Consider the following 25,755-nt stretch of genomic DNA (forward strand, 5'->3'; position numbering starts at 1 on the left):
GTCGGGGCTGAGAGTAAATGATTCATAAATGACCGTAATTCCGAGTGGTCAATATTCTCTCTGCCCCTTCAGGTGCCTCCAGCCTCAGCCTTCCGTGACGAGGGGACGAGGTAAATCTTTGCTACCATGCAAATTCGTTAAGCTACTCCTTTTAAAGCACTCAGAGGCAAATCAGCTTTGCTGAATGAAGAGGTCAAAGAACAGGCCCAGCAAGGAGGACACAGAGGTCACTCACCCCAGAACTGGGAGGGCACCGGAAACAAGTGCGGCCCAGCTCCGGACCTCACCGGGAAGGCGGCCCCTAGACCAGGCGGCATCCGTGTGCCGTGTCTGTAAGGAGAGGGTCCCGGCAGGTGCCCTGCCCAGGAAGGAGCCTCAGGCTATGGCTTAAACACGTCAGGATGAATAATTCTGAACACATCAGCCTGAGAGTCAGAAAAACCCAGATCTGACCGCCGTCTCTCCTCTAAACATCCCATGGTCTCACTCTGCTTGACTCAACCACGAATACCAAAGGCCAACAGTAAGGTCTGTGGGCATCAGTGACAAGTTCCCAGTTGGTGCTCATGGCTCCACAGGCTTCTACGCGCGGAGCTGCCGGTTGGAGCATCTGCCCAGTCACCACAGAGAAGATTTAACAAGTAAAAACCTGCAAACTCTTTATTAAATTCTCCCATTTCATCTGTACAGGAAAAAAAAAAAAAAAAGCACATTATGTTCAGAATCTCAGTAACATCTCAAAATTACACAGCAAGAACATGTAAAAACAAGGAACTGCGGGGATTTTATACATAGAAAGGAAAACCATTTACAAAAGAGGCTTGTTCATTTTCCTTTCCTTTCTTTCTTTCTTAAAAAAAAAAAAGTTAAAAGCCTACGATCTCATCCAGCATGTGCTGCAGTCTGTTTTCCTGCTCGGGCTGACCTGGGAGCGCTGTTGGGAGGAGCCGCTCCGTCCAGGGCACCGCAGTCTGGCCTCAGCCCCCAGCCTGTCTGCCATGGGGCCCGCGGGGCCCTGGGTCCAGGTGTCAATTCTACGCTGGGGGAAGGCAGAAACAGAATACACAGGCGCTATCTGAATGTTCTCCTTGCCCAGGCAGAGTTCTCTACTGCACGCACCCCAACATCCCTACCTGTGCGACGCGATGGATTTTGGGAAGGGAGGGGAGGAAACCACCGTCAGGATCCTGCCACCACCAGCCCGCGCAGACCTCCCACCTTTGTGCTCCAGGTACAAACAGTCCCTCACCAGATGGCTTGGGGCAGTGGTCAACACAGCCAAATATCAACAGTATAACGATTGAAATTTCTTTGGAGAGCCAAATTTTTTAAAGTTAAACTTCTTCTAACACCACTTCTTCAAAATAGACTCGCCCAGGCCGTGGTATTTTGTGGAAGAGCCACACCCAAGGGGCCAAAGAGCCGCATGTGGCTCTTGAGCCGGTTTGCCGACCACTGGCTTGGGGGAACCGGTCACCGAAGAGTCATGACTTATCTGCTGACTTGGTTGCCCTGATATGTCACTCCTGGCTGCTTAGTGGAGAGGACAAGAGCAGTGCCGTTAGCGGAGCAGCCAACCAGACAGACAAACGTCCGCTCTGGCCCGAGCCCCAGACCGGGCGGAAGGAGGGGTGTCTCGGAAGGCCAGGGCACCGAGCGTGCATTTTACAAAACTGCTCTGGGGCTGCACACAGGGTGAGAGATATAAAAGGGATCCTTGAGGTTTTTCCAATTTACAAGAACCTGAAATACAAATAAACATCCCTCTAAAGCCATGTTCTTCTTTTGGTTCTATGGCCAGAATTCAGGTTGGATGTGTCAAGACTGGCTGGCTGGTTTCCAGGGGGACCTGTTCTAGCTTCCTTCTCCACATCTGCTCACTGAGCGTACGTTCTATGTGAGGCAGAGGAAGAACTGGGATGAGAAGGCCTTTTCTCAGAGCAGCGAGTAGGTCGGCTAAGACAGGAGGCCCAGGAAGCCCCCTCCCCGCCCTGGTGAATCACTGTCGGGGGAGCTGGGGCGGGGAGGATGGGAGGCAGTTCCGGAAGTCACACTCATGAGTGACTCTTCCCTCGGGAGAAGGTGGGCGAAGCCAGCACACAGCGGACACAGCTGTAAATGGACGCTACGGCCTGACCATGAGGCCAGAACATCCACCCTATTATGTGACCTCAGGACATGGGAAGAAACGGGGTCTCAGGCATGTTCTGTCACATCCTCCAGATGCAAACAGTCCCTCACCAGATGGCTTGGGGCAGTGGTCGGCAAACTCATTAGGCAACAGAGCCAAATACCAACAGTACGACGATTGAAATTTATTTGGAGAGCCAAATTTTTAAAACTTAAAAACTTCTTCTAACGCCACTTCTTCAACATAGACTCGCCCAGGCCATGGTATTTTGTGGAAGAGCCACACTCAAGGGGCCAAAGGGCTGCATGTGGCTCATGAGCCGGCTTCTCTCTCCCCGCCTGCCAGCAGCACTGCTCTGTCCCCCAGAGAAGTTCAGGAGCCTCTGGGAGGACTCACATCTCGGAGCACCTCGCTAGCAGGCTTCTCGGGACAGCAGGAATAGTACAGGGCCAGGGGCACCAGGTACAGTCTCCTCCTGGAGCCACCCTCAGCGGGAGACGCTCCAGCACAGGGAGCATGCGTCTCGTTCTTGACATATTGCCCAGATTTCTGATTTCCGCCTGTACGCAGTGTCTCCAGCCCAGTAGGCTCTCCCCCCCGCCCCCACCCTGTGCCTCTGGAATATCGTGGAGCACATTAGGTATGAGCCCCTGAGACACTGGGGTGAGCTAGTGAGGCCAGGAGAGTTATCTGGCTACTGTAATTTCCAACAGCTGCCAGGAGCCTTGGCCTCAGCCAACCCCCCACCTGCTGCTTATGTTATAGTTCATGGCTGGACATCAGAAGAGATAAATGCCAAGGTGTTCATCAGCTCCTCCCCTAGGGCCATGGTTCCTTCTTCTTGACTAATTCTAGACTAGCTGACTTACTCACTAACTACTGACAGGAGGCTGACACCAGAGGTGCCTGTGTATCTGTTTTGTGACACCAAGTGCAGTGCAGAATAGATGCAGCGGGTTGCAGGCTCAGGTGGTGCTGGGCGTGGAAACCCGCCCGGAGTCTCAGGCTGCTCCAGGAGGCCGGGGGAATGCTTTCTTACAAGCCATTGTGGACAGAGGCAGAGTATCCCTCCTATCCCGACCATCTCTAAAGGCGACAAAAGTTTCAAGAATCAAACTCCTCAAACTCCCACCTCTGCTGCAGACAACGAAGGAGATCGTCTCAGCTCAGAAAGAACAGAAATATCGAGGCGTTAAATTATGGAGATGTTTTACACGTATAGGGAGGGAGACTGCAGAGATGAGATGGTACCAGCCCCTCCAAATGGTGAACGTTAATCTCATCCTGTAAACAACACCGGACACGTCAGGGGGGCCTGTGTGTAGAGGACACCCCCACTTCTCGATCCCAAGCCTCAGCAACCTCCACCACCCACGTGGGAACCCCTGGGGAAATGGTGTGGGCCAGCTCAGTTTGGTCCAACCGTGGAGATGGTAGGGGTGTTGCTCAGATTCAAGAGTTTCAAGTTTTACGAGACGGAAGAGTCTCAGTTGCTAAGCATCAGGAAGACCTTAGAGCAGGACTGAAGGAACCAAGCAGCGCAGTGGTTCCCTCAGTGACTTGTCTTAGCCCAGGCAGGGGCGACACACAGTTGGCTTCTGGAACCCACTGCCCCCAGGAAAGGTCGCAAGGAGAAACAAAAGAAAAAGAACACCACAGTATCAGACAGACGTCAGTCAGGTCAGACCAGGAGCAGTGTGGACCAGCTGACCCATAAACTGACCACTCTGTACTGAACACATCGCAGGGGGGACGGATGTGTGGGTCCGGGCACACACGGATGGTGGCCAAGGGGCGGGGGGGAAGGGCGCCATGGTCTATGCAGACAGTTTTAGGCACATGATTTATAACACTTTGTGGACGTCTAACAGGTTAATAAAATATATATTATATAAATATATCTCCTACTGTACACGCCGCCCTCTGAGGCAGCCACTGTGACTCCATGCCCCAAGTCCAGCCAAGCTGTGCTGGGTAGAACCATGATGCCTGCATCCTCCCTCTGAACACTCCAACCTGCCACCTGCACACTACGGGGCGAGGGAGGGTGGCCAGGAATACTGCTCCCATTAAGCTCAGATTCTGAAAAGACGGACGAATCACCAAAGTACAACCTTTACCCAATGCCTTCTACCGTTGGGTGTATGCAGCAAACGGACAGAAAGGAAAAAGAATGGAGAAAAGTCTCCATCTTTCAATGTAAGAACTTTCCACGCCCCCTCCAGATAGAGGCATAAAGGGGCTGTCTAGGAAGGTGGCTCGGAGCCTGCAAAAAGGTCGGGCTGCACTGCAGTCACACCTGAGACCAGGCTGCATCTTTCTAAGCGACTGACCTGACCTGCAACATAAAGCAAAGTCAACCAAGCCCTGGCTCCTCCTTCCTGCCCCGAGCCCCGCCCCCACATGCGCTGCTTCCAGGCAGGACTTCTGGAGCACCCGCTGCCCCGGCAGGGGTCATCCCAGGCAGCGAGTCCCGCACTGGCCTGGCAGAGGGAGGGCACTGGGACTCTGCTGCCTGGGGACCCGGGTCCACCTCTCAGTGCAGATCAGCATCACAGAGTTTTGATCTCCCCCCGCCAATCCATTTGCTCTTGGCCTACAGCGCCTCCTGCTTCACTTCACGGAGCTGAGGAGACCGTAGGAATACATATGGCCATGTGGTGGGGTCTTGACCAGCAGTGGCTCTGTTAGGGTGGAAACTGGAAGGCATCCCTGTTTCAGCAGAAGAAAACAGGATCCGAGGTTGGCTGGTTAGTGGTTTCCCACCACTTGGTGAAGTCCGGGGCCCTGGCATGGCCCAAAGGTGCTTTTGAGAAATGAGCAAGACATCCCGGTTGTAGCATGTTGGGTGGTGCGTTTCCCCTGTAACGTCCTGTCTTCATCATACACAGTCACACGGAAGGAAGAACCCACTGCCCGAATCAAGCTTGGAGGAGGTGTGTTACTATATACATTTTTTCCTTTCTTTAAAAATTTCTCTCCTTTTTTTTGGTGATTTTCTTTTTTTTTTTTTTAAGAAATCATTTGAGTTGCAGGTCAGATGAGTTGGTTCTGGAAGTACCTGTGGTTCCATTGGCATGAGAGAGACTTGTCTACAGGTAAACCTACGTCTGCCAACAACGGCGATAACCGAAGCGGCTGGCGGCTGATGCTGCGCAGACGGTCGGACGGATGGAGGGACACCAGGACGTGGGTGAGGTCTGAGATGGGACGATGCAGTGGTACCTGCTGCTGCTCTAACACGGGTGTTTGTCGGTGGAACCTCTGAGAAGGACGAGGTGAGTGGGTTCGCTATACAGGAGGGCTGTACAAACTACGTCCCGGACAGGCAGTTCCTTCGGCGGCCGAGGCGGCTCTACCTGTCCTTGAGCTCTCGTGTCACTCGCTTCGTGATCCGTCCACACATCAGGCCGATCAGGAACAATATACAGATGCTCCCGCTGATCACGGAGAGAATGTAGTTCTTGGATGGGGAGGTCATCACTTGCATGGCGAGGTCGGAGAAGCCGTCCGCGGGGGCCACCTGGAACGACAGGACAGCGTCACCCTCTGAGGGAACCGGGCTGGGTGCTGCGAGCTCCAACGAGCCCGACCTTGGTTCCTAGCTTACTTCGTGCCATTTCTTTTGAGGAGCGAGGGCAAGGGACAAGAGCTACAACTCCTTTTCTCTGATCGTGATATTACATGTATCTGCTATGTAAGGCTAGATGTACCTGGAGAGAATTCTGTAAGTGAAACAAGCCAGTCAGAGTAACACAAACACCATGTGATCTCACTTGTACGTGGACTCTAATGAATAAAATAAACTGAAGAGCAAAATAGAAACAGAGGGCTGGGGAACTGGATGAAAGAAGGTGGAGTGATTAAGCAAAAAAAAAAAAAACCACACACGCATATATATATATATATATATATATATATATATATATATATATATAACACGCAGACACAGACAGCAGTGTGGTGACAGCCAGAGGGAAAGGGAGGTGGGAGCAGGTGGAGGTGGACAGAGCGGGATAAATGGGACGGAAAGAGGCACTCCTTTGGGAATGGGTGTACGATGCAGTGAGCAGGTGATGTTTTGTTGAGTTGTACACTTGAAATTTGTATGGTTTTGTGAACCAATGTCACCCCAACAAATGCAATTTAAAAATAAAAATAAAGGAACTGTTAAGAAAGTAAAATAAAAAAACAAAAACAAAAATACTCAAAAATACAGCCAAATCCCAAGAGGGGAACCCCGTTTCATCTCAGCAATCACTACCCCCAACAAAGTAACAGCCCCACTGAGGACTGGGCGATGTGCTGGGCCTTGGAAAGGGCTCAACATGCTTACCAACAGCCCTCACACCACCTCACAAGAGGTTTTAAAAATATATATATATATTGTTGACTTTTTACAGAGAGGAAGGGAGAGGGATAGTGAGTTAGGAATATCGAAGAGAGAGAAACATCAATCAGCTGCTCCTGAACACCCTACTGGGGACATGCCTGCAACCAAAGTACATGCCCTTGACTAGAATCAAACCTGAGACCCTTCAGTCCGTAGGCCAAAGTGCTATCCACTGAGCAAAACCGGTCTCGGCGATATGCTAATTCTTTATCTTGACTTGTTTGCACTCATTATTATATCATAAGCACTCCCCACATCAAAAGTAACATGCAAACGTGATGGACAGGGACTGACTATACTTCCCCGCTTCCTCACTGTGGACATGACCATGTAACCAAGCTCCACCCTCAGTGTTCCTCACTGCGCCTCTCCGGGAGCTGCTATGGCAGAGTCAGAACTGGAAGGCTCCCCAGGCACACACAAACCTTGGCTGGGTGCTGAAAAGGCTGGCCCAGAGATGTCTGGACTGCTCCTTTGCTCGGCCCGTGTACACAAAATAGAGCAGGAGGCTTCAGATAAATGCAATCTGAGCACCAACACTTGTCAACCCAAAGCAGCAGTGGCAATTCTTAGAAGATACAAGTGCAAACCAGAGATTGGAGGAAACTCCAATCTCTACTGCCTCAACTGACCAATGATGTCCAAGCAGGAGTAACGGGTGCTTAACCCCTGGCTATTGTAACAGTGATAGTCCCTTATGTCTAAGTATGGAAACTTTCTGTGGTCTTTCCCGCTTGCCTGTTACCCTCGACCTTTAAGCACACGGGTGACGGGAAGAACTGGCCCAGGAGTCCTGTGTTCTCTCTCCATCGAAGGAATGTCTATCGCCGCGCAGGGAGACAGAAAGAGCGTGGATCTAGAAGCCTGACTTTTTCGCTTTCGGCAAGTCATAATTTAGGAAGTCACAGTCTCCTCCACCATAAAGTGAGAGAATAATCATTCCGCCTACCTCAGAGGTTTCAAGTTTCAAATGAGGTAATATATCCATCAAAGTGATTTGTGAACTACAAGGCAATGTATATATGGGAAGAACTGTAACCATTCTTCTCACTGAGTCTGAGTTTTTGTAGGAAAAATCCCCCCACCCCTGGCCCAAGTCCACCTGGGTACCACACACTTTCACCAGTGCCCTAATCCTCTCTCCGTCTATGACTCTCCGCGCTCCAGGCTAGCTGGGGGCTGTCTCACATACGTATTGTGCTCCAAGTGACTGTGCAAAATTAGAAAAACAAGCTGCAGCAGGAGTGGCTGGCCATCTTCCTTTTCCCACGGGCATGATGTCTAGTTTCTCTTGTACAGTCGGCTTAAGTCACATCCTCCCTTTGGGTGACTAACTTTTCAGTGGTGGGCTGTGGGCCCCTGAGGGCAGAAGGTAGCAGCCTTGGCAAACCCTAGCAGACACAGCCCAATGCAAAGAAAGCAAGGCGGTTCCAGGCTCAGGAACAGCGAAGGAGGCTCAAAGGTACACGGGCAGATTTTTCTAATTCACTTCCTGCCGGCCTCACAACAAAGACCAGAGAGCCAGCAGAAGTGCCTTGAAGAGACCGGGAACCTGGCAGCACAGATGGCCACTCCAGCAGGTGCTCTCGGCCATTACCTTCGCTGCGTAACTCCACATCTCAATCCGGTCATTGAGGCGCTTCTTGCACTCCGGCTGTAACCTCACCCGCTTGTCCTCCAGGGCCTCCATGAGGCAGGACATTTCTGTGGAAGGAAAGGGATGAGAACAGGCTGAAACCCTACAGAACTGAGAGATTTCCGTAAGGTTAGGGGAAAGGCTATCTAACCACTGGAGACTTCAGATCTGTTGGATGAACAAAGTTAAATCCATTCTAGGAAACTTGACCCAAGATGTAACATGGAACATATTTCACTCCCCAACATGGACCGTCCAGTCTCTCCTAAAATCTCTCCTGTGTTTACTGGGCACACGTGGCCCAGAAACAGCTGCCCACCTGCCCGGGTTCTACCTCACACAGAGCGTGTGCACTGAGCCTAACGTGGCCGCCGGGGAAACGGAGGAAGCTGAGGCTGGACAAGACGGGAAAGAGATCCGTGATGGCGGCCTGACTTCTGCTTCACGGAACACAGCCTTTGCAGCGAGATCAGCTCAAACCGCAGGCTTACTCCAAAGCTCATTTTGCCACAAAGGCTCCCAGAGGATATGTCTGTGATTGAGCTGCAGCTACAGGACAGAGTCGCTGCCGCTAATGTCTCGGGGGAGCCTTTGCGCCCCCCCCCCGCCAGGCTCAGACAGGGTCGGCGTGGACACGGGGACTTACGGCGCCCGCGGCCCGGGGTGATGGCCGCGCAGTGGTGCTTGATGTCCAGGGCACACGCTGTGTGAAGAACCGGGTCCACAAAGATGTCTGCTTTGCTCTCCTTCAGCATGTTTAACACCTCCTGGAAGGGAAGAGTATTGCAGAAGGAGACAATGCGTCAGATCTGCTGTCTGCAAATACTTCAGGTACAAAGAAGTGAAGGAGAGATATCTGAGGGTTAACAACAGCCTGCTCTGAGACAGGCTGTAATGTGGTGATGATGCAAAGCGTGCAGACTTTCGGTATCCAATTTTTAAAAAGAATAGTTTATTGATTCTGAGAGAGAGAGAGAAACATCAATGTGAGAATGTAACATCAATCTGCTTCCTCCTGCACACCCTTACTGGGGGTCAAGCTCGTAACCTGGGCATATGCCCTGCCAGGGAATTGAACCAACAACCTCCCAGTGCGCAGGATAATGCCCAATCAAGCCACACTGCCGGGGCATGTTAGCTCCAACAAAACTTAATTCAACAAATATACTTGGGGACCTACCTAGTGAGTGAAGAGCTATTTGGTAAACAAAGCAGGAGCTTGTAAGATCAGATTTGTATTTTTGACATTATTATTAAATACTAAATGCTAGTATACATATTGATGTAATACAGTTATTTTGTTACTTTAAGAAGTCAGAAAATGTGAATTCTGAAAATCAGAGTGATATGCTATACAAAAATTCCCAAACAAAAGCAGATGTCTGCAAAATGTTTCACTTTACCTCCATTATCCTCAAAAGGAAAAAATTAATTCACAACGCATAACGCTACTGCAACAATAATTCTTATTTTAGTTTAAAGAAGTTTTGAACAAGAGACATACACTTAATAGAAGTGAAATCAACTCTGCAAACCCTCCAATTAATATGATGAAATCATAGGAGGTAATGACAGGCTGGTAATGATTTGTTAAATAAAAATTAGTTTGCTCTCAATAAAGACTGTAGTCCCTGTAAAACAATAAAAACAAAATCCCCAAAATAAAACTCAAATATTGCTGAAAAGACCTCCTCAAAGTTAGATGAGACCAATTGATGACAAAGGGAAATATATACATTTAGCTATTAGTGAACTAAGACCTTAAGAAATTGGAAATATTTCTAGTACCTGAAAATATTTGCACACAATATTCACATGGACTCAACAATGACTTCACTGTAACACTTTAAAAAATATATATTTTTATTGCTTTCTGAGAGGAAGGGAGAGAGAGAAAGAACATCAATGATGAGAGAGAATCACTGATTGGCTGCCTCCTGTATGCCCCCACACTGGGGATTGAGCCCGCAACCCAGGCATGTGCCCTTGACTGGAATTGAGCCCGGGACCCTTCAGTCTGCAGGCCAACACTCTATCCACTGAGCCAAACCAGGTAGGCCACTGAAACACTTTTTAAAAAAGATAACGCTTTTTAAAAAGAAGGTCAAATTTTCAATTTTGTAATATACTGTAGGCTTAGTCATATTTTGATAAATTTGTTTTTAGGTGCTGTTTCTGAAATGAATTAAATTTTTAGTTTAATTGATTTTTATGAATGCAATGCACTTACTACTGATATATTGGAATTGACATTTTGCTTTGGTATTCCACTCAGAGTGCCCTTTAAACAATTGCCTAGTCATGGAAATGAGACATTCACAAATAATTAACACATGTGACAGAATATTTAAGTAATAGGCCATTAATGGTCAAGAATCAAATTAAAGTTTGGTAAGAGAGAACAGCATAGCATTCTGGGAAGGAAAGTTTAGATTTTATCACCGAAACATGCAGAATACAGCATTAAAAGGACAAAGGGGAAGAGGAGAGAAAGCAAGTGGGGGAAGTGATGATGGTGGCTACCTTTTTGCACATGTCTGTTTTGATCTTGAGCAGGTTAACTTTGAGGCACTCCTCCACCTGACCCGTCTGCTCCTGGGCTGCTGCTTCCTCGGCACACAGATTGGAGATCTGTCCAGGAGACACAAAAACAAGGTCACCCCACTCTCACCAGGAACCTCCGTCTCTGAAATGTGCAGATCTGGCGATCCTCCCACACATGTGCCCAGAGCCCCACTCAAACAGATGCCTCCTCCTCCTCCTCCCTCCAGAACAAGATACCAGGCTCCGTTTTCCTTCACAAGGACAGCCACAGAGTCAAAAACCAGCCAACATGCAGATCTCATGCTGTCAATCCTGAGACCTGAGACAGATTGTCCCAGGACTGCGCAAGGACTAGAATCAAAGATAATCCCTGATCCACAGGAGGAAAACTATGCAGCCAAGTAAAACACTAAAAGCAAATGCTTCACATTTCCAGAGGTTCAGGGTCAACCCAGACTCACAACTCAAACACACACACACACACATCTATAGAGGGGTCCGGAAACATAGCCTACAGCACAGATTAAAAACTGAATCTTTTTGGGCAGCTCTGAGGAAGCTTGTTCGAAGTATTTTTAGCTACGACCCCCTCAAGTTCACATATTATAATTTAAAAGGTTCTTCACTCGGCCCTTTCTAGCTAGGAAGTCAAATGACTTCCAAGGACCGGCACTTCGTCAGAGCTATTATAGGAGCATGTCTATCTTCCTGCCAAGTCTTAGGGTATTCTGTGTTCTAGAAGGGAAAAAAAACTATATGTAGAGATATAATAGAATGCTTTTGTTTAATAGAGAACTACAGAATCAGCCGTGTATAATGACAGGACTAATTCCGACTTACAGAGAACCAGGAACTTGGACCACGGAGAGCCTAAATGATGGCCCTTCAACTAACCCTGGAGTCAGGGCTCAGGGAAAGAGACTAAAGAACTTTTCTCCAATGAAAACTTCTCTGACCAGCTCTGTTCGCAACCAGCTTCATACCCCAATCCTACCTCATCTGAGCAGTGCAGCTGGAGCTGAGGATCGAGTCGGTAATCTAGAGCAGACTCCTGAATAATAATCCGGATCTGGTCTTCGCAGTCTGAAGAGAGGCGCTACATGTGACAAAGGGAGAACATGTCAGGCTATTAGACAACTTCGGCTTTTTCCTTGGCCCTGACTTGGGAGGGCGTAGAAAAGGCCCTGGGGCAGTAGGATCGAGGGGGCCTTCTACAAGAACCATTGCCAGGAACAGAGGCGGCTCCCTGAACACGCCTCTGTGGAGAGCCCGGGACAACCTACCTGGTCAGCATATCTCAGCTTGAGGCAAGAGATGACTTGGCCCTCCAGTTCCGAATCCTCCTTGGCCTTAGTCAGGATACCGTGACAGAACTTAGGAATGTCGGCTTTACAGGCTTTCCTTAACACAGGGTTTAGGCGGTAATCTAGAGCAGAAAGTGTTAAGAACATGATAAAATATTCCAACTGGATTCACACATTTTTAGAGAGCCACCTTCCAAAAAGGGACATATTGTATTAATTACCACAAATAAACCATTGATGTGTTTATTCAATAAATGTAAATACACTGAGCTCTCATACAAACCAAGAATCTGTCTACGGGGTAGCAGCTGCTCAGAGTCTGAGACTGAACTTCTGAGCAGTCCTCACAAACATCAAGCAGACATCAACCTTCCCCATACAGTTAGTTTTGAAAATACTGAGAACAGAATATCCAACTCACCTTGGCCATTTAGTTACAAGGTAACTGAGAGATAAAAATTTCTCTGCTCTAAAATAAATGACCCATATACTCACCCGCCACATGAAAGAAGTTTTAATAAATCTCTAGACTTTTCAAGAAATCTAGCCCTGATTTCTTTTGTAAGCCATTCAGAGCCAGTTTTCTATTTTTTCAGCCTCTTCTTTCCCATGGCTTTCATTCTGTTCTCCTGGATACTATTCAAGGGAGGATTAAGCCCTTTTGCTTACTTCCAAGCTCTCCCTGAAAATTCCCAAGCAACAAAGCACCTACAGTTTTATGAGGCATGGGTCCACCCACTCAGTTCCATTAAGTGCGGGGCCAGGAAAGAAAGCCAAGCCAAGATGTTACCTGTGTTCTGGGTGATCTGGCGCTTGGTTATCATCTGCTTGCATTTGGGATCCATCAATTCACTGTTTTTATTTTGTTTCAAGCACTGCAACATGGTTTTGGAATCTGCTTCTGGACAGAATCTCTGCAAAGAATCAAAAGTTTTATAAAGACAGCTATTCAAACATGGCAATTAACACCATCTGCATCACATGTATTACTCAAACATCTGTTGAGAAGCTTATGACAGAAGCAGCCTGAAGGTATCACTTGGTAAAAGGAAATGACTAGGCGTGAATAAGCATTCAGCCTCAAGACCCTATTCTTATCCTACTTTCCACTGTAGCTCTCACATTTCTTTCTCCTACCTCAGCATTTCCTAGTTTACAGAGGATTGATTCCCTACCCTCATGGCTGTTACATTATGTGGTATCTCATGAGCTTAAACATTATGATTATTTAAAAATAAATAAATAAATAAATAAATAAATAAATAAATAAATATATATATACATATATATACATACACACACACACACACACACACACACACACACACACACATATATATATATATATATATATATATATATATATATTAAATTTATTTCTTACAGAGAGGAAGGGAGAGAGATACAGAGGTAGAAACATCGATGAGAGAGAAACATCTATCAGCTGCCTCCTGCACATCTCCTGTTGGAGATGTGCCCGCAACCAAGGTACATGTCCTTGACCAGAATTAAACCTGGGACCTTTCAGTCCACAGGCCAATGCTCTATCCACTGAGCCAAACCTGTTTCAGCGAGCTTAAATATTATTAAGCATGAATTTAATTGTACCAGGTGGCCAAATGTCTACCTAATTCCAATGGGAAACTCAGGAATTGTCCACTAACCCATGTGAACAGGGACGTGTGGAAAGGACCATCTGGTTTATCTCTTAACTACAGGCTAGTCCCTATACGCTGGTTAGTGTCCTTGAAGTCAGAGCTCCATTTTGGACTAGTAAAAAATTCCATCTCTACCTGCTAATTCTAATATACTGACATCTGAATATGGTGATGTGAACTGGTGACTGATCTTTATAAAAGTGATATCAAGTTTCTACAAATCCAACCCTAACTATTTCCACTTTTACAGAGGACTCAGTTCTATCAGGCCCACCAAAAGAGACCTCTAACTTTCACCATTCTCTTTGAAATTTAATAGGTTGAAAAGTAGCATTTTATTTTAATGGGAAGCGGAAATAAGTGGTCAGAACCTTAAGTTTAATCTCTGTATAAATGGACAGATCCAGGAACTGATGTCTAGGTTCTCAAATCAGCGAATGTTCACTGCAGAAGTAAATGAACCAAAAAAAACTCTTAAAATGGAAAGCCTTTCGATGGTGGTGAATTAATGACAGGGCATTCTGATGGTGGCTTTCTCAGTATACCACCACGAGTCGCCCCCAAAACCGGTCATACATTCATTAGACCTCTAGTTACTCGTGGCTCAGGTCTAAGTGGGGTTGGTTATCTTAGCTCAGGGGTTTTTTAACTTGACCATACATCAGTATCGTCTGGAGAGCTTTAAACCAGACGCTCCACTCCCAGTCTGGTCAGCAGATCTGGGGTGGAGCCCAGGAACCTGCAGATTCCCAGGGGGTGCTGATGCTGCTGGTCTGGCACTAGACTTTGAGAACCACGTCTTTGCTGTATAAACAATGGAAGCGGGGAGATCCCATGAATTTTCTGACATTTAAAGAGGTTCATGCTGTCGTTTTTACTCACCCTGTGCTTAGTGCTTGGTTTTGGACCTCTTACCTTTATCATCTGCTTGCAGACCCTCATGAGCGTATAATCTAGTTCTGGGTCCATCATCTCTGTCTCCTGCAGCTTAAAAACTTTCTGGTGGCAACGGGTACTTAGCTGCTTCTTGTTTTCTTTCAGACATTCAATAATCTAGGGTGTAAGAGTTATGGTCACGTTAAGGGGTATACCAGGATTGAAAACCCATGTCTTCTGACTGAAGCATTCAGATCTTAGTACATCCCCACTTTCTATCCAAGTACCTTTCATTTCTAATTCCTAGGTAATAGGAATCATGATTTCCTTAACAAGGAGAATTATATTTATAGATTTATAACCTCAGAGTTATAGTAAACCAACCCTATAAAAATAATGGATGAATAGCAGACTGTACTGAACTCTAAAGGGAAGGAACCCCACTCAGGATTCCTGGATTCCTTTGCCTTCTCGAGCTGATCTTGTCAAGATTCCTTCTGAAGCACACAGGAGGCTCTCTGGCTCTCTCTGGAGCAATAACCTGACCAGACTGCAGGCAAAGGCCGGAGGTTCAGTTCAACTCACCACTTACCACAAGAGAATATAGCATTAGATGCCAGGTATAAATTAGACCCAATCCTTACCCCACACAGTGCAAACTTCATATAAACAAATAAGCAGAGTAAAAAAATACGAGTGGATTAACATAAAAGCATAAAGTATATTATGCTAAGTAAAATAAGCCAGTCAGAGAAAGACAAATATGATCTCACTTATATGTGGAATCTAACGAACAAAATAAATTGACAAACTAGAGTCAGAGGCATAATTACATGGAACAGACTGACAGATGTCCGAGGGGAGGGAGTGTGTGTGGGGGAACTGGATGAAAGAAGGCGAAGAGATTAGCCAAAGAACATATATGAGTAATCCACAGACACAAACAACAATGAGGTGATGGCCAGAGGGAAGAAGGGGTGGGGGCTGAGTGGAGGTGGGCAAAGGGGGGGGGGAAATGGGAACATCTGTAATAGTGTTGACAGTTAAGTTTTTTACAAAAAAAGGAAGTAGCACAGGATGGATTTATGGGAATGAATTAAGTATATCCTGACTCTCCTATCCTCTGTGAAAGAAGCAGACGGAAAGCTGCAGTAGCCAGGGCTGTAGCATAAAGTCACGAGACTTGGGTGAAATTCTCAAGGCACAACTAAGAATCATCAAATAGCAGAGGGAAAAGGTAACAGGGCAATAAAAACATATTGTTTAATAGCCTCAGAACAACACGGAAGGAAGTGGTAAATGATAAGCAAGAACAGGTTATGAAAAGTATCAACTGCAGATCTGGAGAATGAAAACAGCAGAATGGCATGAATTCTGAGACTGAAAGAGCCAACCAGAATAAAGAAGAAGAAGAAAAAAAAGAAAACCTAAGAATATCAGCGTGAAAATACAGATTGTTAAAGATAAAGAGAAAACTCAGAGGCAGAATTACTACACAGAAATGAGACTCAGATTGCCCTAAGACTTTGCATCAACAACACCAGGAACAAGAAGACAATGAAGCCACTATCTCAAAGGAAAGCTCCATGGGAATGCCCTGAACTAGAAGGGGCAGTTGAGTTACTGGGAAAACATTGGGGGGGTGGGGGCGGGAATCAGAGGGATTGAACAAAAAAGGAAAAAGAGAGAGAACTTAAGGATATGGACAACAGTGTGGTGACTGCATGGAGCTGGGGGAGGAGGTGGAAGAGGGCATAAAGGGGATAAATGGTGATGGAAAGAAATAAAATAAATCCTTGGACTATTCTAAAAAAAATTATTTGCTTGTATTTCATTCTTGATGATTCTGGGTAGGTCCCTGTTTCCATGTATTTTTTAAAAAAGTTTCTGAGGTGATACTTGTGTGACCTTTAGTTAAGAACTGCAATGGGAACATGGGGAGGGAATAACTAATTATAGAGGTGCCGAGGGTTGGGAAAGCTATTCAGAGGATGAGGCATATGAAGGATCATTAAGAGATTATTAGGCAGACATGGAAACCGAGAGAAAAGAGAATAAATGGGAGACAAAGAGAAACTTGGGGAAAAGTCTGGCATAACTCGTGAGAGAATGATTAGATTGGGACAGATATGATGAGGCCTATCCCACCAAAGAATTAAAATTTTTTTTTTTAAATATATATATTTTATTGATTTTTTACAGAGAGGAAGGGAGAGAGATAGAGAGCCAGAAACGTCGATGAGAGAGAAACATCGACCAGCTGCCTCTTGCACACCCCCTACCGGGGATGTGCCCGCAACCAATGCACATGCCCTTGACCGGAATCGAACCTGGGACCCTTCAGTCCCCAGACCGATGCTCTATCCATTGAGCCAAACCGGTCCCGGCCCAAAGAATTAATTTTTAAAATGTCACCTTCACACACACACACAAAATAAATAAAGTAACATGTCACCTTCACATTACTTCTGCAGTTAAAAACCAACAAGAAGCTACCTGGGCGTTGCCATATTGCACCGTGGAACAGTAGTTCTTGATGTCACTCTTGCAGGCTTCATAAAGATCTGGTTCCAGACGGATGTCCTCTGTCTGCAAGAAGGGGAACCAGCATGGAAAAGGGAGGTTACTCTGAGCTGGAGATGTCAAATGTCCTACATATTTTTTTATTGGATCCTGTCTGGTAACCACGTCTACACAGCAGAGTGACAGGAGGTCGGAGACTTAAGTCTCAGTGCTGCCCTAACTAGCTGCACGGCCTCTCACAGTGCACAGTGTGACCGACTTCCACTTCGCCCGGGTGATCAGTGCCTGGCACTCCCCTGGAGGCTGCTGTTGGTCAGGGGCTGGGCACAGACCTCAAACTGACAGGATCGAATTGAAGGGGGAAGATCTTTTTTTCATGCTGGGGAGGTGTCTCTTGTTTTTATTTTCCTGCTGGAGATGAGTTTGGGGCAGGGAGCCCAGGGTTGCAGGCGGCCATCCTAGGGAAAGCGGCCTCATGGTGAAGCTGGGACAGCGGAGTGAAAAGAGACACCCCTGATCCCTCGGACATCACTATGCAATGACTGTGTTGCATGCTTACAACTCTGTCTTGCTCGGGACTTTCAGTTTCACACAGTAAAAATCTTTTCTCATTTGAATACAAAGTAAAACAAGAAGCTGCCATACGGTAAATGTTAGCACAACAGTGGCTAAAATCTTTCAGTCAGCCCTCGCCCCTCACCCACTTCCTCTCCCCGGCCCCGGGGCTTCTGGGATCGAGGCTCTGGTGGAGGCATTACCATCTCCAGCTCCTCCACGCGCAGCTGCTTGCGGCACTTCAGGGACACCCTGTGCTCCTTGGCTTCCTGCAGAGTGTCGTTGCGCACGGTGGTGCTCAGGCAGATCACCACATCCACCCTGCCGAGGAGAGGAGGAGGCTGGGGCTGGCTGGGGCCACACAGGGGCAGGCGGCTGAGCGCTGGGCTAGGCCGGAGCAACTCCCCCTCCCTCAGCTCGTGACCCTTTCACCCTGTTTTGAATGCCTTTTCTTTAATCTGTGTGATCAGAGCTCTCAAAGCAGCAATTTGACTGTATATGTCATAAAAGCTGGGCCACAGCCCAAAGGCTGACTATATTCCTGACGGGCAGGGAGGCCTCAGAGGCAAGGACAGTTTAACACGCGTTTTGTTAAAAACATGTGATCAGAGAGGAAGGCTGCTCTTAACTTGGACCATGGCTTGGATGTCCATACTGTGAAACTCATTCCTGAGAAGTATAGAAACCTGAGCAAAATGGGAACTTGGTTTACATGAGGGGAAATAGAAATGTGCCTTTGCAGAGAGTGGCAGGGAAGGATTTAGGTGGTCATGCTCCACAAACTCATCACTCCCCTCATGAAGATGCAATTCCTAAATGAATCAGGTTCTGTTTTTCACTGTATCTCTAACTCAGTAAAGCCACTCCCTCCCTGAAGAGATGACTGAGGGGAATTATGTCGGGAGGAAGTCAGCTAACCTCGTCGTCACACTGCTACTTGATCCCAAGTCCACAACCTCCATCTGGGAAAATTAAAAAATGCCTCTTTAGTCCCTGGGGTCCCCAATCAGAACTACCACCGCCAATGGTGGCTCAGCAGCTAGAGAGATGATGTCCAGACAATGCAGTGTTTGGCCACACTCCCCGGGGCTACTAGACAGCGGGAGGCCACCTGACATCTTGGATATTCATTCAGGAGCTAAGAGGGATTTTAGAGAAGCAGAATGAACCAATTAAAAGCTGCATTACTTCTTCTTTATGTTGGGGCAAAGTTTCAGCACATCCTCTTTGCAGGCCATTTTAAACTTGTAGGAGAACCGAAAATCCTTCATCTGCACCTAAAAACAACAATGAAAAAGAAAGTCAGAAGCTCTGGGGCGAGTCCTAACCAGCAGTGCTGGGCGACACTGTTTCCGTAGCGTTTGCAGAAGCCAGCCTTCCGGACTCTGCGTGACTTGTCCTTGTCTCCCCGGGCTCCGAGAATTGCTGACCTCCCCGTTCCTCCCTCTGCTGCACGCACAGCAGTCCCCTGCCATTCCAATCACACACATGCTGTTCCCTCGGCCAGAGGGCCCTTCTCCCCGATCCCCCCCGGTTTTCTCTGTCACTTCCTTGGCGTTTCTACTCGGCTACCTCCTTCTGCAGTCCCTTGTCTCCTTCATCCTCCAACCCTTTCATGCAGTATTGTTCTTCATAGGCTCTCCTGATACTATCTGTCTCTTACCAGAACATAGTCCACACACAGGGCAGGGTTTGTTTGTTCTACCCCAGAGGCCCTGAATCCATCTGTCAAAGGCTATATGCCCCAGAAGAGGGGAATTTTACACGGATGTTTGAACTTCATCCTCCTGGCAAGGAAATGCCTGCTTTACCGGAAACACTTCCGTTAGACATGTGGTAACAAAGAAGAGCGTGACTTAGCCTTCTTATAATGACAGATCTGGGTAACGTGATTAAGTTTTGAAAAAGGCTTTGAGCCCAGTGTATTGATACGTATTTGGGCTGCTGCAATGGACAGTGACCCAAAACAGCAGGTCTCACTGATACTGTTCAAGGAAAAGCTAAAATACATCATGAAAGCAAGGGATGTGACTGAAGCAGGAAAGGCCTCCTTACTGTCTCTATCCCCAATGGGATACACACTCCCTAAGGGTACCAACTACATACAGTCAAACCAAACCTCGTTTCTAGAAATCCTCCCATCTCACTTCTCTACCAAGCTGTTTATTAACAAAATGTCTCGCCCTCTTATGCTGGTACCTCCGCATGACAACAAGCATCTCTCAGGCAACAAACAAAGGAGAGAATGCTTTTGTTGCTGGGGAAAGCAATCATTAGCAGTTTAAAACATAAAGAGACCATCAAAAAATGCTAATATTGCTAATGGTGTGAAAGAAACAATGATCACAGACAACTGGAGAGGTAGAAAAACTGTTGTGGATTTTGATAAACAAAAAAGCAGTTAGCCAGTGATAACCATTTCAGAGGCAGTAATACGTGAACAAACAAAGATGCTGCATGCTGACCTGAAAGACACCACTGGAATGAATGCTAAAATGATTCATTTAAAGCTAATGGGGGGAAGAAACCAAGATGGCGGCATAGGTAAACACCTGAACTTGCCGCTGCGCTGCGCACAACCAGTTCAAATCAACCACTAAACGACAAAACGGACATCATTCAGAACCACAGGAAGGCTGGTTAAGTGGAAATTCTACAACTAGAAGGGAGGGGAAAAGCACACTGAGACTCAAATGAGGTGCGGAAGTCAAGTCCAGAGATACGAAGGCACACACGTGGAGAGGGCTGGCAACTGAGTACTCGGCTGGCTTTTTCAATCCTCAGGGAGACACAAGCTTCCGATTGCTCTCAACTCCAGTCCTGGATGAGACTCTGGGGATCCAGACTCATACAGGGAGAAACTGGACTGTCTGGCAGTGGGCGAAAAGTGAGGGTGGCTTTTTCTCAGAGGTGCTTGCAGCGATTACTGCAAGACACTGAGACCCAGGAACCTCTTATGGCAGGGGTGAGGACCAGCCATTGCTGCTTTCTCCGCCCTGAGACTCCACCCCATTCAAGCTTTGCACAGAGGCTTTTGCATATGAATGGCCTGGTCCTTTGAAATCTAAACTTACCTAACAAACTGCAGCTGAATCAGTGAGACCCAGGACATCCAAAAGAAGGTCAAAGGCCCCAAAGCAGCTTGCACTGCTTCACAGCTGGGCCTCATCTGGGAACCTCCAAAACCCAATCAAAGAAGAGGAATCTGCAGATCTCTCTGTAGCTCCTGCTGGGTGGCCTCAGGCAGAGGCTAAATTAGTACATCCTTGGAGATCCAAGAGCCAGTGTACCCAGGGGTCAGAGTAGGACCATCCAGATTACAACTCCTCAGATCCATTAGGGACACAATCAGGGGGCACCAACATCAGAATTATGGGGGTGCCAGAAGACGAGAGAGTGCAAGGTACTGAAAACCTATTTGAAGAAATAATGACAGAAAACTTCCCCCACTGGTGAAAGAAATAGACTTACAAGTCCAGAAAGCACACAGAACCCCAAACAAAAGGAATCCAAAGAGAACTACACCAAGACATATCATAACTAAAATGTCAAGAGCAAAAGACAAAGAGACAATATTAAAAGCACCAAGAGAAAAACAGTTACCTACAAGGGAACACCCATAAGATTGTCAGTTGATTTCTCAACAAAAACTATGCAGGCCAAACTATGTGGCAAGAAACATTCAAAATGATGACTAGCAAGAACCTACAACCAAGATTACTCTACCCAGCAAAGTTATCATTCAGAATTGAAGGTCAAATAAAGAGCTTTACAGATAAGAAAAAGCTAAAGGAGTTCATCACTGCCAAACCAGTATTATATGAAATGCTGAAGGGTATTCTTTAAGAAGAGGAAGATGAAGAAAAAGGTAAAGATAAAAATTATGAACAACAAATACATATCTATCAACAAGTGAATCTACAAATCAAGTGAATATAAAAACCTGATAAACAGAATAATCTGGTGAATATAATAGAATCAGGGGCATAGAAAGGGAGTGGACTGACAATCCTCGAGGGGGAGGGGGTGTGGGGGATGCGGGAAGAGACTGGACAAAAATCATACACCTATGGATGAGAGCAGTGTGGGGGGGTAAGGGCATAGGGTGAAATGGGAACCGGATGGAAGGTAGCTATGGGGGCAAAAAAGAGGAACAAATGTAATAATCTGAACAATAAAGTTTTTTTTTAAAGGGGAAAAAAAAATAAAGCTAATGGGGAATAGTTGACAAACTTAAGACTTTTTTTTTTTTTAATAGATTAAACAGTACATTAGACATGTACTATATATAAGAAAGGTTAAAGCAGGGAATCGCTGGAGGGTCTGGAATGGATTAATTCAATTAATACTCTTTCTACTGGGAGGAAATGATTTGGTTTTCAAACAAATCATTTCTCGAACAGCCTTCAGGAACGCATTAAGTTCGAGAACTGAGGTCCACTGTATTTATTACTGAATTTTCAGAAGCCTAACAAAGCATCTGGCCACAGCAAGAAAAAAACCACATTTATTGAGAACAAGTCAAAATAGGGCATGCATTTGGAGAAAACAATTTTTCACAAGAGCAGTCAAGACAAAAAAGGCTCTGCCCGGTGTTACTGACCAGCTGGAAGTGGGTGACTCCAATGGCGCACTTCTCATTCATGTCCTTCTGGTGTTTGTTTTGTATCAGACACTCCATCAGGTCCCCAGAGTCTATCTGGTTATCTGCCACATCCTGAAAAGGCAGTGCACATTTACACTTCATTTGTAACAATTAATAAACACATCTTGTAGTCTAGACCATAAAAAATGCAAACAAGGTATGTCCTAAAGTATGTCAAAATAAGCCCGAGAAATCACAAGGGACAAATATCTAGGGAATAAAATCCACACAGCAAGCTGCCCTGCATGAAGCTCCGACAAGAGCATGCACTATGCAGTCAGTGCTTCTACTCCTTTGCTTCCTGGGTGTCAGATCCTCATGGTTCCTGCGTGTGTTTTGCTCCCACAATTAGGTAACCTAATACTTGAATAAAGTAATAAAGTAACAGAATCTGCTCAATATCCAGGTACAAGAAGACAGGTGGAAGGGGAACCCCACTGATGCTGCTAACAAGTCCTGCACTGACGTAATGGAAGCAATCAGCCTTGCCCCTGGGGCCTCCCCCAGCCTTTCTAAAGGGCATCTCAGCATCTGCTGCGGAGCACACATCTGGACGCCTACAAAGGATGACCTAGTAAGGCTTCCCAGGATGGCGGCACCCCCTCTCGATTTTGTTTACATCTTTAACTTCTCAAAGTTGGCCACTCAGGAGTAACGTATGCTGAAGACAGAGATGATCCAACACACTTGGGGGCCAGAGACCTAGTAAATCCAGTTCTGTCTCTAACCCTTTATTCTCCAGGCATCACTTACGTGGCAAAAGTTCTGAATTATGGGCTCGCAGGCTCTCATCAGCAAGGCTTCTATTTGAATATCCTGCAGAAGATTAAATATATTAATTCTGGCCTTAGGAAGAACCAAGGGTGGGAAAAGGAGCAGTTTCTTCCTCTGAATTTAGTAGCACCTGATGGGCAAATAATCTGTTATGTACATTTGGAGACTATTTCAGTCTTTAAGTTGGAGAGCCCCAGCATAGATAGAACTAACTGCACCTCCATTATACATTGAAAGGCAAGTTTTCTAGAAGCAGATGCAGAATTAAGAAAGAGGAGAAAAAAAAGCACTTAATAATACTACTACTAGAGTATATAAAGCCTTTCAAGTTTTTCCAAAAAGCTAAGCAGATCAAAACAAGGGCAACTGACATCTATCTTTAGTTCATGAGCTCCTAAACCAGATCACTGTCCTCAAACCAAATGATAAAACCACTGCCTCTTGGAACACACACTCAATGCCTTTAAGCAGAGAGTAAGCACTGTATAGTACTAGCTGCTGAAATAACAGCTTCCTTTAAAGAGTTACACACCCAGAATGTCCTCATAAGCCCGCAAGAAAAACGTGAATAGGAGAGGAGTTGTCAGTACATGAAAGAAAGCAATAAACCTTTGAAAAATAGAAAGAAAAAAAGACTAGTTAAGAAATGTCTAATTTTATGTACTGACAATTTAATTTTAAAAGGCTTCTATTTTTGCTTTTGTTTTTTAAAAAGCAGTTTTTGCTCAGCCGGGTGTGGTTCAGCGGTTGAACGTCGACCCAGGAACCAAGGGGTCACTGGTTTGATTCCCTGTTGGGGCACATGCCTGCATTGTGGGTTCTATCTCCAATGTGGGGCCTGCAGGAGGCAGCCAATCAATGATTCTCTTTCATCACTGATGTTTCTCTCTCCCTTCTTCTCTGAAGAAAAAAAATAAAAGCAGCTTTCTGTTTCTCTGAAACAGGTCTCTGCCCCACAACACAATTTAAACATTTTTAGATGCCTCCCTCCCCAATAATAAGCTCTGAATTTAAATAATATACCTAAGCTTATGAGGTTTTAAATTTAATTTTGTATATTTTAGTGGATTTTAGGACGGAATAGAGATAAACATATGTATTCAATCCTATATATTTAACTATAAATCCCAGGCTTTTATTTTATTAAATACATAAACATTAGCAAATTACCTAATTGAAAGAGCTGAAGATAATAGGAATGCTTAGACTCTTCTTGAATGTGATTAATAAATTTAAAGTAAACTGCTATCTTTTCTTAAAGGGGGGGGGGGGGAAAGACTGGTCTAATCACTGTGATAAATTGAATTTATGAAGTAAACCAAAGAGCTAAACAGATGAGACAGTTTTTCTGGAGAAATGAGGAAAGGGTGAAGTTCAGGAAGCATCACAATATTCTTCTTTAAAAAGCAAACAGAAAGTGACCAGGCTTCTTTTGTTTTCCAGAGAATCTATATTCTCAAGAACCTAGGGACGGTAGGAGTAAGAACAAAGGAAAGGCTGCTGACAGGGCACTTCAAAGAGCTGCAAACTGCTTACCTCCGATTCCAACTCGGTGAGGTTGCCGACTAGGTCTCTACACTCTACCGCCAAGTCATCAAGATGATCCTGGAGGCATTCAAGCTCCTGCAAACAAAAAGGCAATCCCTTGGGGTTTGTCCACTACATAAATGATCAAGGGAAGCTGAGATATCAGTGTTACTTCCTTTTCAGTGGTCCTTCTTTTCTTTTCCATTTTAAAACTACTTCACTGAACACAACACTACAGTTATATTTATTTCCCAAAGTGGGATGGTTGGAAAGATAACTACTTGATGGAAAAGGGTGGTTAAGAGGGATGAGCCATGTGAATCCTCCAGAAGGCCAAATCGAGACATTCAGCAAGAATCAATGTGCAGGTGTCCTCAGAGTCTAAAAATCTTATCAGGCCTTTATTCCATTCCATCAACACCCTGCCATTCCATTTATTTCTGTGTTTTGATAATGATCACTGGACAATAAATTCACAGTGAAAGACATGAAATATTCTAAGACTCTTTATGGGCAAAGTACGCTGGGACCCAGCATCTTAAACACAACAAAGAGCTGAAAGTTCCTGCAAGCCTGGGATTCTAACTCTAGCCCTCATGAGGGACCCTCCCAGGGAAACTGCCAAACAGGTAAGCACACCAGGGCTGGGGTCTCTGAAAGCTGTCTTGTCTGGGCTTTGGAAACTGAGGTGGAACTACCTTATAGCATCAGTCTGTTACCATTTCTCTTAGAAATTTAGAGGTTGTTAGGTATAACACCAGCTCATTTTTTCAAGTCACATCAACAGCTATTTCTCAGTTAAAGGACCAAGTTTAACTTACTATTCTGCAAGAATCTCTATTTTGAAATTAAGACTGGGAAGGAAGGAGAAGGGCTGTAGGAATTATATAACCCTAAAGGAAAATGCGTAATACTTTTGGGAGTAAAATAAATAGCTAAGGGGAAAAACCCCATTCATGGAACCCTGTCCTAAGTTCAGCTTCACAATGCAGCTTTCTCAAGATTACTTTACAGGCAGTATGAAAGGAAACTGATTCCTGGGATTCGGAATGACCATACCCCTTGCTTCATTAGACAGAGGCAGCAGAAAACAAAACAAAAGGCATTTTCCAACAATAAACTAGACAGAGCTATAGTAGGCCCAGAAAGCCAACTGCTAAAAATGATATTCCCAGGCTCAACAGATCTG

At 45.8% G+C, this 25,755-nt stretch overlaps 1 protein-coding gene across 2 annotated transcripts in view; it reads right to left on the minus strand.

Annotated features, from left to right (window-relative positions):
• Positions 1-646: 646 nt before the first annotated feature.
• The window catches only part of GLG1 (golgi glycoprotein 1), a 107,619-nt gene continuing 82,510 nt past the window's right edge, over positions 647-25,755 (minus strand). For both annotated transcript variants that reach the window (XM_084906684.1, XM_084906683.1), the window contains 14 exons: positions 24,576-24,662; positions 23,019-23,081; positions 22,224-22,337; positions 18,809-18,897; positions 17,824-17,941; positions 17,039-17,131; positions 14,582-14,719; positions 12,799-12,922; positions 11,988-12,130; positions 11,699-11,800; positions 10,684-10,791; positions 8,807-8,927; positions 8,122-8,228; positions 647-5,654 (listed from right to left, as the gene is read on the minus strand). In XM_084906684.1, the coding sequence (XP_084762810.1) occupies positions 5,487-5,654; positions 8,122-8,228; positions 8,807-8,927; positions 10,684-10,791; positions 11,699-11,800; positions 11,988-12,130; positions 12,799-12,922; positions 14,582-14,719; positions 17,039-17,131; positions 17,824-17,941; positions 18,809-18,897; positions 22,224-22,337; positions 23,019-23,081; positions 24,576-24,662 (1,575 nt within the window). In that variant the 3' untranslated portion in view covers positions 647-5,486. The remainder of the gene's footprint in view (positions 5,655-8,121; positions 8,229-8,806; positions 8,928-10,683; positions 10,792-11,698; positions 11,801-11,987; positions 12,131-12,798; positions 12,923-14,581; positions 14,720-17,038; positions 17,132-17,823; positions 17,942-18,808; positions 18,898-22,223; positions 22,338-23,018; positions 23,082-24,575; positions 24,663-25,755) is intronic.

Source organism: Pipistrellus hanaki (genome assembly GCF_964339955.1).
Source record: "Pipistrellus hanaki genome assembly, chromosome: 15".
Lineage (NCBI taxonomy): Eukaryota > Metazoa > Chordata > Mammalia > Chiroptera > Vespertilionidae > Pipistrellus > Pipistrellus hanaki.